This window comes from Setaria italica, chromosome II, assembly GCF_000263155.2.
Source record: "Setaria italica strain Yugu1 chromosome II, Setaria_italica_v2.0, whole genome shotgun sequence".
Taxonomy (NCBI): Eukaryota; Viridiplantae; Streptophyta; class Magnoliopsida; order Poales; family Poaceae; genus Setaria; species Setaria italica.
In genome coordinates this window covers 39,576,363-39,588,719 of record NC_028451.1, presented here as the reverse complement: position 1 = coordinate 39,588,719, position 12,357 = coordinate 39,576,363, and the positions used below count along the sequence as shown (strand labels likewise).

Genomic DNA, 12,357 nt, shown 5'->3' with positions numbered 1-12,357 from the left:
TTTCGATTCGTTTAGAATAAAGGTTTTGGGAGCAGTCCGGACCGGCTCCTAATTAGTATCTAAACATTCGATGTGACGGGTGCTAAAAATAAGTCAGTGGAAGAAAATGGGACCTACGTGCAAGTTGATCAGGGCCGTCGTGGATGCGCAAGCTAAATGCAGGCTGATCAGGGCAATCACCTGTAGATCCGCCGGCTGGCGTCATGTTCGCATATGTTCGGTAGAGAAAAATCGGTGTGTGAGTGAATGGCTAGTTCACACTTCACACCTCCAGACCTTTGGGTTAAATAGGAAACTTCAGTCTCAGATACTAGCAGGAGCAATTGCCATGCGTTGGGCAATTTGGATATCCATAAATGATGTTGTATTTGACAAGGGCATAGTGCCTTCATACTTGCAGGTACTCTTCGGGGGGACGCACTGGACTCGGTTCTGGTCGCTGCTTCAGAAGGAGGGAGGATCGCCCGGTAGTGAAGGCAGGTTGCAGGCTGTTTGAGTCTGCGGCCATAGAGGTCTTTGCCACTCATGGTTGAGTTTCAGAAACAGAATTGCCTTTTGATTTGTTTTCATGATGAAGATTGAGAGTTTTATTTATAGGTGGACGTTCAGCACTTTGTTTTCTTATTTCCATGGCTTTTTTTTTGTTATAAGCGTGTAATAAGGAACAACTATATGCATTGGTCGATGCAGCGGCTGGGATATTAATATATATTCCCTTCTTAAAAAAAAAAGCCTTCGGAACGTAGTCTCTGTGCGCGGGGATGGCGTTTATTAATTTGCCGGGCCTTTCTCTGTGCTGCTGCAAGAGGAATGCGGGGTAGGTTCATTAATCATCACACAGTGCTGGCAATGATGGCATGGCATATGCTAGGATGCGTTGTGCATGCATCAGTAGTGACAGATCGATGTGTCATCTTGGTTGGATTCTCATAGTCACAACTCACAAACAGTGTATTGATTCAGTGGGTAGAGCCAACTCATCATGGGGAATTACCTCACTTCATTACAAATGGAACAAATTAAAGAGACTAACCAAAGGTCCTAGCTGTTGCGTGGTTGGAATAATGCGGTGGCGATGAGCTACCATTTGGGTAGAAGAATGATACGAGAAAGCAAGGAATGCAGTAAGTTTTCTCCTTGTGGGTATAGCTAAGAATAATAACCTTGCTTAGTGGTAATCTTTTCTCCTTGATTTGTTTATCTATTTTCACTCCTGCTGATTAGATTCCCCCCCCCCCCCCTCCCCCTTCTCAGTAGAAACACAAAACTCACGTCATTGAAGATAAGGGACATGTGATAACTGATTTCTCAGAAACTATATGATACTTATAGATACAGAACCAATATGTGTGATAGTATCTTAAAACTGAATCCAGTCTTATAAAATTTGTATACAGTCAACATACTTATGATTTCATAAAAAGTTTCACTTTTCTAAAGATATGACTTTTTATTTTTGAACAAAAGGACAGAGAGTATTGTTGGATACATTGTAATAATATATATTACAATATACCCTGCTATCTCAGATTAGGATTACTTGTTAATGGTTGGCTAAGCTTGTTGAACAATTTGAATATTTGGGGGCAATTCCCTGAAAATCCCGTAACCTTTTTAACTTTGTGCTCAAAGGCTTCTAAACTTTCTAAGAAAAGGTCAGCATGAGGTGTGTAGGTTGACAGACAATACCCAAGGAACCCTAGCTAGGAAGGGCCTAGAGAAAGGTGAGTATGGATGCCCTTTTTCGTGGTCGCTTGCCTCATTGAACAGAGAGTCAGATATCAGGGGTTGGTTCACTTTTAATCTTTATTGACCTAGACACACTAGGGGTGCTTTTAGACCCTGAAAACCAACAGAAGCATGGATCAAAAAGTTTTGCAAACGACAAGTAAAAAGTGACCTTTTGAACCAAAAAAGTAAACCTTTCTTTTAAAAAAAAGGGATGATGGCCTGGGCAGAATTGAGGGCTCAAATTCACATGAAGCACACATATGTAGACTGGCCACATGTTCTTTTCTCCGAAAAATGATGTCTCATGTACCAAATTCTATCTAGTACCTCCTACTATATGTTAAAATCAGTGACATCGACTGAAAGAAAAGCCGGCGTGTCGTGTACTCTTGTCAGCTAAAGGAGTAAAAGGACCCGCAATGCCGTCGACGACAAGTAGACAAATCACGCAGCTGGCGCGCGCTCCTGCGTTCCCGTGCGACACCAGACGACCTACCGCTTCGTCCTCTTGCCAGAGTCTCGACACGACTGGCCGTTGCCGGCCGTCCTTTCCCTGTGGTCTCTTCCCTGAGCCCAAGCTGGTGTGTCCGCCCCGATCGAGCCGTGGCCTCGTGTGGAAAGCCGAGCCCGAGCAAGGCGCCCCTGCCGCCGCTGCCGAGCAGGCGCGGCCGGTCCGGTCGCCCGCAGGCCGCAGCTGCGATCATTCAGCCGACGGCGACGCGTCTCCGTCTCCGCCTTGTTTGCGGTAAAAAAAAAAAAGATGACCAGCGATTCAGCGGCGGCAGCTTTGTTTCCCTGTGGATTTTCTAGTACTGTTCCTGGATTCTCACACAGTTACACGACACGCTGACCCGACACTGCTCGATCTGCAAGCATGGTCGATCATGGATGGATAAAAAGGGTTCCCCAGCCGTCGGAACATGCCATAGCTGTTGCCGTGCGGCGTGTGCATCGACCAGCTGGCGTATTCGTGGTCGTGGGCTCCACTAAGTCCTAGCTAGGAACCTAGGACTGTACTGCTGCCGCATGCCCTGAAACTGTTGACCTTCGTTCTTCCATCTGCGTGCATCATGTCACGAATCACGAGTCACGCTCGGCTGGCTGGCTCCTTCCAGCTTTTTTTTACTTTTTACCGCGACCCACGGACGAGAACGGCGGCGGCGGCGCCCGCGACACGACAGGGATACCTGTAGCCTGTACATGGACGAAGCGTCCGCGTCTTTCCGCCGCCAGCTTTCTCCTGCTGCGTCGTCGTCGTCCGCCGATCTGCAGCCTTTGCATGCATAACATAGGGCAGCAAAAGGCACACAATCACACAACACATGCGCGCGGCTGCGGCCGATGCTTTGTTCAAAGCCCTGGGACAAAACCAAGTACTGGGCGTCTGGGCCGGAGCGCGCTGCCTTTCTCCCCCAAATTATTGGCCGGCCACGGCGTCCACGGCTTGGCGTCCCATCGGAATCTCCGGCCGGCCGGGATCCCCAGCACATCCGCCGCGTTCGCGTCACGCGCGCATGCATGCTAGCTCTGGGGAAAAGGGAATTTCCGTAGACGCGCTGCGTCACGCACGTACAGCCTATAGTGCCGACCGGCCGGCTAGCCATCCATGCTCGTGCCTGCCGCGCATGCCTCCGCCGCGGCGAGAACGAAGCGCCGGCCAGCCGGCCGCGCAAGCGCGCACGGTGGAGGCGCCGGTAAGCTGCTGCAGGAAGGCTCGATCGGGAGCGCTCGGGTCCGTGCCACGCATCGATCACGCTCCACATGGGTTGGGCGATGGGGCTTGCTTTGTCTCTGGCGTTGGTCGGGCACCGTTGGCGCCTTGCACGGGGAGGCATTAGTCGGGTACGCTACCTGCCTAGCTCTCTGGCCATGCGCTCTGCGTAGGTCGTCGTCTGCTGCGGTCTGCCTGAGCGCGGACTCAGGCGGTCAGGCTAATGGCTGGCGCTGGTCTCGCTATCCCTGCCGGGGCGGGGCGATGGAGTTTGTCGGTTTGCTCACAGGACGGAATCTGTGTTTGTACCAGGGGTCCTTCATCAGGCCGGGTTCATTATTCCGATAGAATGATTGATTTCGTGTACAGTCCTGTTCGTGTACTAGGATGAGAGTCGGAACATCGATTTGATTACTCGGGACGACTATGCTGCATAGAAACATGAGCGAGGTGGGAAGTTCGAAAAAGCAGCACATGTTTGTAGATTTTTTTGAGCTTGTTTTTTTTTGTTTATGAATCAGGAAGGAGTACGTACGTGTCTTGTCGAGACAATTGCAGTGCATATTGCGAGGTCTAAATTCTAATAACTTCCGTTCTTCACCAGGGCGCAAGAATCACATTAGGAAGCATAAACGATTCAAAGTGTTGGCTTGCATTCCACCTCACTTCGTTGCACTGGTACTCATCTGCTAAAAAAAAGTTTCTCCACAAGAAAATAATAAGAAAAAAGTTTCGGTACCGCATATCCGCATATGACAGTGACACGGCGGAAACTTGGAAGCGAATGCGACTAGATGGGCCTTAATTCTAGTGCAGTTTCTAGCCCAAGTTGTTCCATTTCCAAGCTAAGGGCCAGCAAACTAAATGGGCTCGATCCGATTCTCACGGTTCGTTTGGTTGGAGGTAATTGGTGGGAGGGAAAGTGAGTTTAGAGAAAAGGAATTAAAATTCTATTATTTATTTGGTGGACATGGGAGTTTTAATGGATGGGGAATGGGAGTTTAGAGGGGCAACTTCTACCAATCACTTCCCATGAGGGAGGGGTGGGAATTTGTTTTAAGTGAAAGATGAATGCATCTGCACTATTTATCATGACTTAAGATATAATTTCCCACCTCTAAACCCTCACACCAAACAAAGGATATCTAGTCTCGCTTAAACTCCCACTTCTAATTCCCTCCAAAAGACAAATAAGGGAATGGGACTAAAAATCATATTCTCAAGTGAATTCCCTCCACCAACTCCCTCCACTAATTCCCGTGCGCCTTAGTTGCCAAATGCAGCCTCAGGGCAGTCCATTTGATGTTTGTGGTTCCCCTAAAAAAATGATGTTTGTGTTGTTCTTACTTTCTGTATTTTGCCGGACACTACTATGCCATTACTAACTTGATTACAGTTTATTCCAGCACTTGCTGCTACTAACTTGTTTACCATTTTTTATTTATGTGACATCATAAATTTTCTATCATACACTGCATGCCTAATAAGGAAGCGATGTAAATTCCAATAGCAAATAAGAACTTTTCTCTTCATCTGACCTGATATGTGGGACCTCCTATATATCAATGGGCCTCTCTACCTTTCTGCGGTGGCAACATCACACAACACTAAGCAGCTGGGCTAGAATCTAGGCTGGGGTGCAGATGGGTGGCGATCAGCCCATGACTTGTGAAATTCCCTATTTCCCTAGGATGCACACTAGGATTTGTGTTCTTACACATGACTACATGATATTTGTTGTGACGATGGTACATTTATAGTGGCGGGCCCAGTGAGAAACTTATATTATTGTCTTCTCTTCTTCACCCCTTCACTTGTCTCTATTGTGAGATTTCTCTCCCACGTATCTCGAGCTTCTGTGTGTGTGGGGGGGGGGGGGCAACAACTACAGATTGGGTGCCGTGGGATCTCGGAATGGATGAGGCGAGCTCTGCAAATCCCAAGCTGAAGGTAGAGAACGTGGGTGGGCAAGAGTTTTTTGGTGCAGAGGCACCGGGATTTAATCTTAGCGAGGCGACATGCCAAGAGACCAAAGTGCCAAGGGCGAGCTGGGATCTCGATGAGGCTGTGGTATGGAAACTCGGGGAGGGAGGGAGCGGAGAGCTCGAGGAGGCAGTGGCAAACGAGGATCTTGACGAGGCGGCGAGGTGGGATCTTGGCGAGGGAGAAAGCCGAGAGCTGGAAGCGGCACTGGCAAGTGGGGATCTCGATGAGGGAGGAAGCCGAGAGTCCAGAGTAGCAGTGGGAAGCTGGCGTCTCGACAAGGCTATGGGATGGGATCTCGATGAGAGATCAAGCCGAGAACCTGAAGGGGCAATGGCGAGTTGGGATCTTGACGAGGTGATTGGATGGGATCTCAGCGAGGCAAAGGCAAGCTGGGATCTCTGTGAATCAAGAATAGCGAGATGGGATCTTGACGAGGTGCCAGGATTGGAACTTGACGAGGCAGCAAGCCAGGAGCATGAATTGGAAAGAGGAACAATAAGAAGTTGGGATCTTGATGAGGTGCCGGGATTGGAACTTGACTCGTCAGCAAGCCAGGAGCACGAATTGGCAACAGGAATAGTAAGCTGGGAACTTGACGAGGTGCGAGGATTGGAAATTGACGAGGCATCAAGCCAGGAGCGAGAATTGGCAACGGTCCAACAAGAAACGATGCAACGGATTTCTGTAAGATTTCCCCTCACTTTTCTATTTTTTTCTACCGATGAAATTATCTAGACGGTTAGAAAATTTTCTAGAGCTTTTCTTTAGAAGATTCTTCAAGAGAAATTTTGGGATAGCTATTTGGAAAAAAATGTTTCCATAGAAAAGATGTTTTGCAAAAACATTCATTTTTTTTTAAAAATTTTTTGGAAAAAACTTTCTAAACCAAGTTTAAAAGATTCCCATAGAATATGTTTTTGAAAATTTCTTGAAAATGTTTTAATAAGCTTACCTTTTGATTATGCCTTTTCTTCTCTGGGAAAACATTGAGGATGGTTGTCATAATCTCGATTGTGTGACACGATTACGATGTTACAATCTTTATTGAGATACCGGTTCTTCGTACTCAATAGAATCTATGTTTCTACAGTTTTCAACCTTAAGATCCGATTCTGATTCTACTTAAAGACCTCCGATCCAAGTTTAGAATTTGCGATTCTGACAACCTTGCATACATATGAAGTAGCTCTCGATTGTGCTGCCTCTTAACTTTAATTTGTGATGCTCATGCTTGCCAATGGTAAACATATAAGCTGGCATGGCCAGGAATGGATAGTTTGAGAGTGTGCTGTTGCCTGTTGGTTAGTGTGATCTTTAACGATGATGAGGGCCAACTTTGTTTGTTCTCCAAAAGGTTTTGTATGGAAATATGACACGATACCATGGCTGTAAAGGCTAATCATAGGGATATTTCATATTTCGTCGTACTGTTAGCGAAAATGCTGGGCCCGGTATCTTTACCGGGCTGAGAGCTTGGGCAGGCAACTTGGTTGGACCTTAACAGAGAGAGATTTTGCTGTGAACTTGGGCCCGTAATGGAAACAGATTTTGTCGAACCCAGCCCAGTTCCTTCCAGGGTCCGAACTGGTGTGACTCCGGCGATGCCTACAGAGCGAGGCAGACGCCTTCTCCCCCCTCTCATCAGTCATCTCCTTCCCCCTCATCTCCTCCCTCCTCCGCCTCCCCCTCCTCCCCCATCTCGCCATACACTTCTCCACTCCTTCGATCACCAGCCGCCTCCGCCGTCCGCCTCGATCTCCTGCGATCCAATCCGGTACGTGCCTCGATCCATGGCCCGATTATCCCCTCGGGCGATACCAGATCGGATCAAGGCCTCGCGAACATCTGATCCTACGAGTCGGCGCAAAGGAGTTTTTCTTTGGTTCTGGATTTGTCGATACTTCACGATTCTCACAATATCTTTTTCTGAATTTTCCAGGTTTTTTCCTTGATCCGGTGCGCAGGAGCCTGGTCAGTCCAATCCGCCTGTGGAGAATTTTTGTTTATTTTCGCCTGCATCGTATCCTTTCTCCAAAGGATTTTCTGTTGGTTTGGGGAAATAAGAGCAGCCTTCTTGATGTCTACTATTGCGACCTCGCCGCCACCATCGGTGGCGCAGGAGAAGGCCGCCAGCCGGAATAAGCGCAAGTACCGCGCCGAGCCGCCATCTGCCGAGTTGGGCCCATTCGGGCTGGAGTACCCACTGACGGCGGACTGCGTTGGATTCGAGTTTATGTCGCCGGAGAAGGCTGCCATGGCAGCGGCGGCGGACCTCGACCTCATCCCAAGCACGTGCGAGACCTGTAAGGATATCCACCCTACTGCAGAGGAGTTATTGGAGTGCCAGCGATATGTGAATTGGAGTGACCCAAATGAGACGCAGCTGGAGGAGATCCTTCTCAAGAGCCTGGACACCACTTTTGACAATGCCGTGAGTCTGATCACCACAATGGGTTACTCTGAGGCGGCCGCTCGCGCAGCTGTTGTGCGGGCAGCTGCACAGTACAACTGGAGGGAGAGCCTTGCTGGGTTTGGAGAGGCTGCAGTTGAGGTTCTCAAGACTGAAGGTGACATGTTGCCAAGGGAGGGCGCTTCCATTGAAGATATGAGGAAGATTGAGCAGGCTGTGCTTGGTAGCATGGTTGCGGTGGTAAATGAGGCTCAGCCATTCTACACCACTGGCGATGTAATGTTTTGCTTGCTTATGTCGGACATGAATGTGGCAAATGCCTGTGCCATGGACTACAGTACTGCTTCCCTCCCAGCGGTGGGGGCTCAAGTTATTGCTCAACCAGTTATGGGAAACTATGAACCTGGCTCAGGTCCTGATTTATCGGTTTCTATTACCAACCCGCAGACTGGTGTTACTTTCCGTGGAAAACTTACCCCAGTGCCACCCAGTTCTTATGGTTCTGTAAAAGCTGATTCATCAACAGTACCAACAAGTAGCAAGCCCTCTGTATCGGGCAAGATGCAGTGTGTGATCCCAAATATTGAGCCAAAAGAACACCCTATTCCTACTCGTGATCATTCAGAGGACCAACCATTTGTTGCTGCTGCGACACAATCTGTGAAAAATGACAAGCCATCTCCTAGCAAGAGGGGGAGCTCTAAGAGGGATTCCTTGCATCGGCAAAAGTTGACGAGCTTTGATAAGAGCTCCCGAGCATTGGGTTCTAAAGGATCTCTTAGGTCTGGCAAGTATAGCTCTTCAGGTGTAGTATTGGACCGGAAATGCAGGTCGTTTTCAGACTCTACTGCTAGCAACTTGAAGGGCTCATCAAAAGTTGGCAAAGGGTTTGCCGCAAGCATAACGGGATCAGACGTATCAGTTGACCTTTCCTTTACTGGTACCCTTTCCTCTCCATTCGATGCCAAGGTGGTTAGTAACTCAAACCCAGCACCTGCTGCTAGCACAGATCTTTCATTGTCATTGCCCTCCTCAAGTGATGGTCTTGCTCCCTCTTCAAATCATGATTCGAATACCGAGGGTGTGGACTCTAGTGGCAAAATTAATTTTTCGTATGATGAGGAACAAAAAGTCTGGATCCCACAAGATAAAAAGGATGAAACTGTCTTGATTCTTGTCCAGAGGCAGAAAGAATTGCAAGCACATATGCGGGACTGGACGGACTGGGCTCAGCAGAAAGTGATGCAAGTTGCACACCGACTTGCAAAGGAGAAGGAGGAACTTCAGTCGCTTAGGAAAGAGAAGGAAGATGCGGACCGCCAACAAGAAGAGAGGCACCATTCGGAAGAGAGTAATCGGAAGAAGCTTTTAGAGATGGAGTCTGCAATTTCTAGAGCAAATGCTCAGCTGGAGAGGGCAGATGCCTCTGCTCGTAGACGTGAGGCTGAGAATGCACAACTCATGTTACAGATGGAAGCTGCAAAGCGGCATGCAGCAGAGTCTGCAACAAATATTTCGGAGCTTTTAAAAAAGGATGAGAATAGTCGTAAAAGGTCTCAGCGTTGGGAATCTGAGAGAGCCCTGTTGCAAGAGGATCTTGCAGCACAGAAAAGCAGGTTATCTCGGGTTCAAGAACAACTTCAGCATGCTAAAGAGCAAAAGGATCAAGTGCAGGTACTAACTTCTTTATTTTTACCTCTCTGTAACATTGTTTTAAATGGAAGCTTGTGACTTATAAGTTCATTTTTCTATTCATGTGGTTCATGGAAATTTCCTCATCGCTATCATAGTTGACTCTATTAGGGTGCACATGAATAGTTTTGCCAGTTCTTTCTCCTAGACAGAAATGGCATATTTTATAAACGTGATGTTTGGTATCGCTGAGAAACTTGTAAAACATATAGAAAACATCGCACTATCTGTTGTTTGATGTGATTTTATTTTTGTACTCAACGCTCCAGTATACTCTGTAATAGATAATGATGTTTTTGTGGCTTGTTTAGCATGTAAATGTCGCAATTGTGTTACTAAGGTTTTATTTCACACCTTGTTTGTGTGTTCTCACATTGAAGGCATTGGATGTGCTGAGAAGTTTACAGAATAAATGGTAGCTAAACTGGCTGTTCTAACTATGACTGCTCTAATCATTGCACACTTAGTATTTCATGAGTAAGCTGCAAGCTTTTGCATGCAGAATTTTCTGGAAGGAGGTTGGAGCTTTATATGGCGTTACATTATTCTTGCACTTAAATACTAGCTATTTGCCAAATGTTTACAGCGTTAGATGAAGTTGAGATATGATTGCATTTTTATAGATGGTATATGGTAAGTTCCATAGTTCAAACTGACAAAACGACGTTTTTGCTTCAATAGCACCCTCTGGCAGCTTCTCCAACCATTTATCGAGTATGTCATGTAATGAAAACATTCCTTCTTATACCCTGTGTCTTTCAGATATTGGTATATAAATTAGGAAGACATGAAAAATAACTTGTGCATTTTTTATATAAGCAAGTAAAGGTAGTCATTTGTAGTGGAGAAGGTTGCTTAGCATAGACTGCTAGTAAATCTGGATCGAGGTGTTCTATCCTATCCCTGTACAAGGTTCGTTATTGGCCAATATTATCAGCTCCTTTTAGAAGCTTTAAGAAAATGGAACGTGTGCGCTTGCAGTCTACTTTTCAGTAGCTTCATGGTGAATTCATTTTCAATTGATTGCGCTTGTCATGTTTTCGAAAATCAGAGTTCGGTCAAAAAAAATGATGATTAATCCTGTGGATACTGGTTGTATGAAGTCTTGTTAATGTTTTAAGGTTGCTACTTGCTACATCTTCATAGTTCAGTTCAGTTTGATTCCCTCTACCTCACTCCCTTTTACTTTTTGGCCTTCGCTGTTCCACGGAACTTGTATTATCACCACATCTTTGATCTTTTTCTCTAATTTTGAACACTTGCAGGCAAGGTGGAAACAAGAAGAGGCAGCAAAGATGGAAGCAATTGCCCTTGTAACTTCAGAGAGGAAAGAGAGGGATCAAATTGAGACATCAGTGAGATCAGAAGAGAATTTGCTGCATCTTAAAGCAGCGAATGATACACAAAGATACAAGAGTGAGATCCGTGCTCTTGAGCAGCAGATTGTGCAGCTGAAGGTGTCCATGGACTCTTCAAAGGTTGCTGCCCCCAAGTGGGGAGCCGACAATAAAACCTATGCGTTGCATCTTTCTGAAGGGAGAAAGAACAGCAATGCACAAATTTTGTCCAATATAGCAGTACCCCAAGATCTCGATTTTGATGATATACAGCGTGACCGGGAGTGTGTCATGTGCTTGAGTGAGGAGATGTCCGTGGTGTTCCTCCCTTGTGCCCACCAGGTGGTCTGTGCCAAATGCAGTGACCTCCATGAGAAGCAAGGGATGAAGGAGTGCCCTTCGTGCCGGACCCCCATCCAGCGCAGGGTGTGCGCCCGCCCCGCCGGTTGCTAGATTTCACATATACCATTTTGAGTTTACTTTTTTTTCCCCGCACCTTGATTGCTCAACTTGAGTTGATGGAAGATTGGAGAGAATAATGAGGGGTGAGAGTGGTGAAACAGTGACAATAATACATCGTCAAGCATCAATCTAGCCCCGGAGACAATGGGTAATGGTTGGGTTTGTTATATGGATATACCGGCTGCTTCTGAATGATTTGGTTTTGCTGCATACCAAGTGCTATTTGCTCTGTATCTGCTGGCAAAAAAATGCTACAATCTGTATGATGCCTGGCACCAAACCTTACTTTCCACTTGGATGATCATTGCTGTGCTTTGTTTCCTTCATCTGGAACTCCTCGTACCTAGCTGAAGTGAGCTTACCTCCTGAACCTGCACAAGGTTGCCCCCACTGCAATAGTAGAACTTGGTGTATTCATAATTCGTCGCAGTCCGTCGCCAGGAGTCCAGTTCTATGATGCAACGGGGATCTGATGGAATACTGGCATCAATTTCCCGGGACTTGCAGAACGAATAGGAAAACAAACTCTATGAGACCTCGTCTCATGAATTTAAATATCCGTCATTATTCATGGCGTGACATATGGCACTATTAAAATCATTATTTCTCAATATAATAATTTTTGAACTTAACGTTTTCTCACAGTCGCATCACATATGAATTTCAAGAACTAATGATACTGCGATTGATGAACGAAGGACCTGTTCGCTTCAGCTTATTCAGCCGGCTTATCAGCCATCAAATAGTATTTTCCTCTCACAACAAATCAGCCGTTTCGGTTTTTCAGCCAGCTTATAAGCTGAAGCGAACAGGCTATAAATTTTTCCATCACATAAATGATGATCTTGCGAGCACCAGGCAAAGCCCCGGGGCTCCTATATGTTTACCGGAAGATTGTCAAGCGATTGAACTATATAAAACCTAGTAAGGTTTAACTTCCCAGTTCCGTTCCATTCCAAAGCCACCAAGGCCCAGCTGATGATGGCCCATTCAACATGTCAATTGGAAAAGTATTGGATGAAAAATAT

General features: G+C 46.5%; 1 protein-coding gene across 2 annotated transcripts; it reads left to right on the top strand.

Moving 5' to 3' along the window:
- Positions 1-7,053: 7,053 nt before the first annotated feature.
- On the top strand, positions 7,054-11,655 carry LOC101756974 (putative E3 ubiquitin-protein ligase RF298). 2 transcript variants are annotated; one of them, XM_012844094.2, is made up of 3 exons: positions 7,054-7,202; positions 7,368-9,512; positions 10,796-11,320. In XM_012844094.2, the coding sequence occupies exons 2-3, from the start codon at positions 7,506-7,508 to the stop codon at positions 11,318-11,320; spliced, it is 2,532 nt and encodes an 843-aa protein (XP_012699548.1). In that variant the 5' UTR covers positions 7,054-7,202; positions 7,368-7,505. The 2 variants fall into 2 exon arrangements, with proteins under 2 accessions (XP_012699548.1, XP_004957597.1); XM_004957540.3 differs by lacking the exon at positions 7,054-7,202 and having other exon boundaries at positions 7,506-9,512; positions 10,796-11,655.
- The last annotated feature ends 702 nt before the right edge of the window (positions 11,656-12,357 follow it).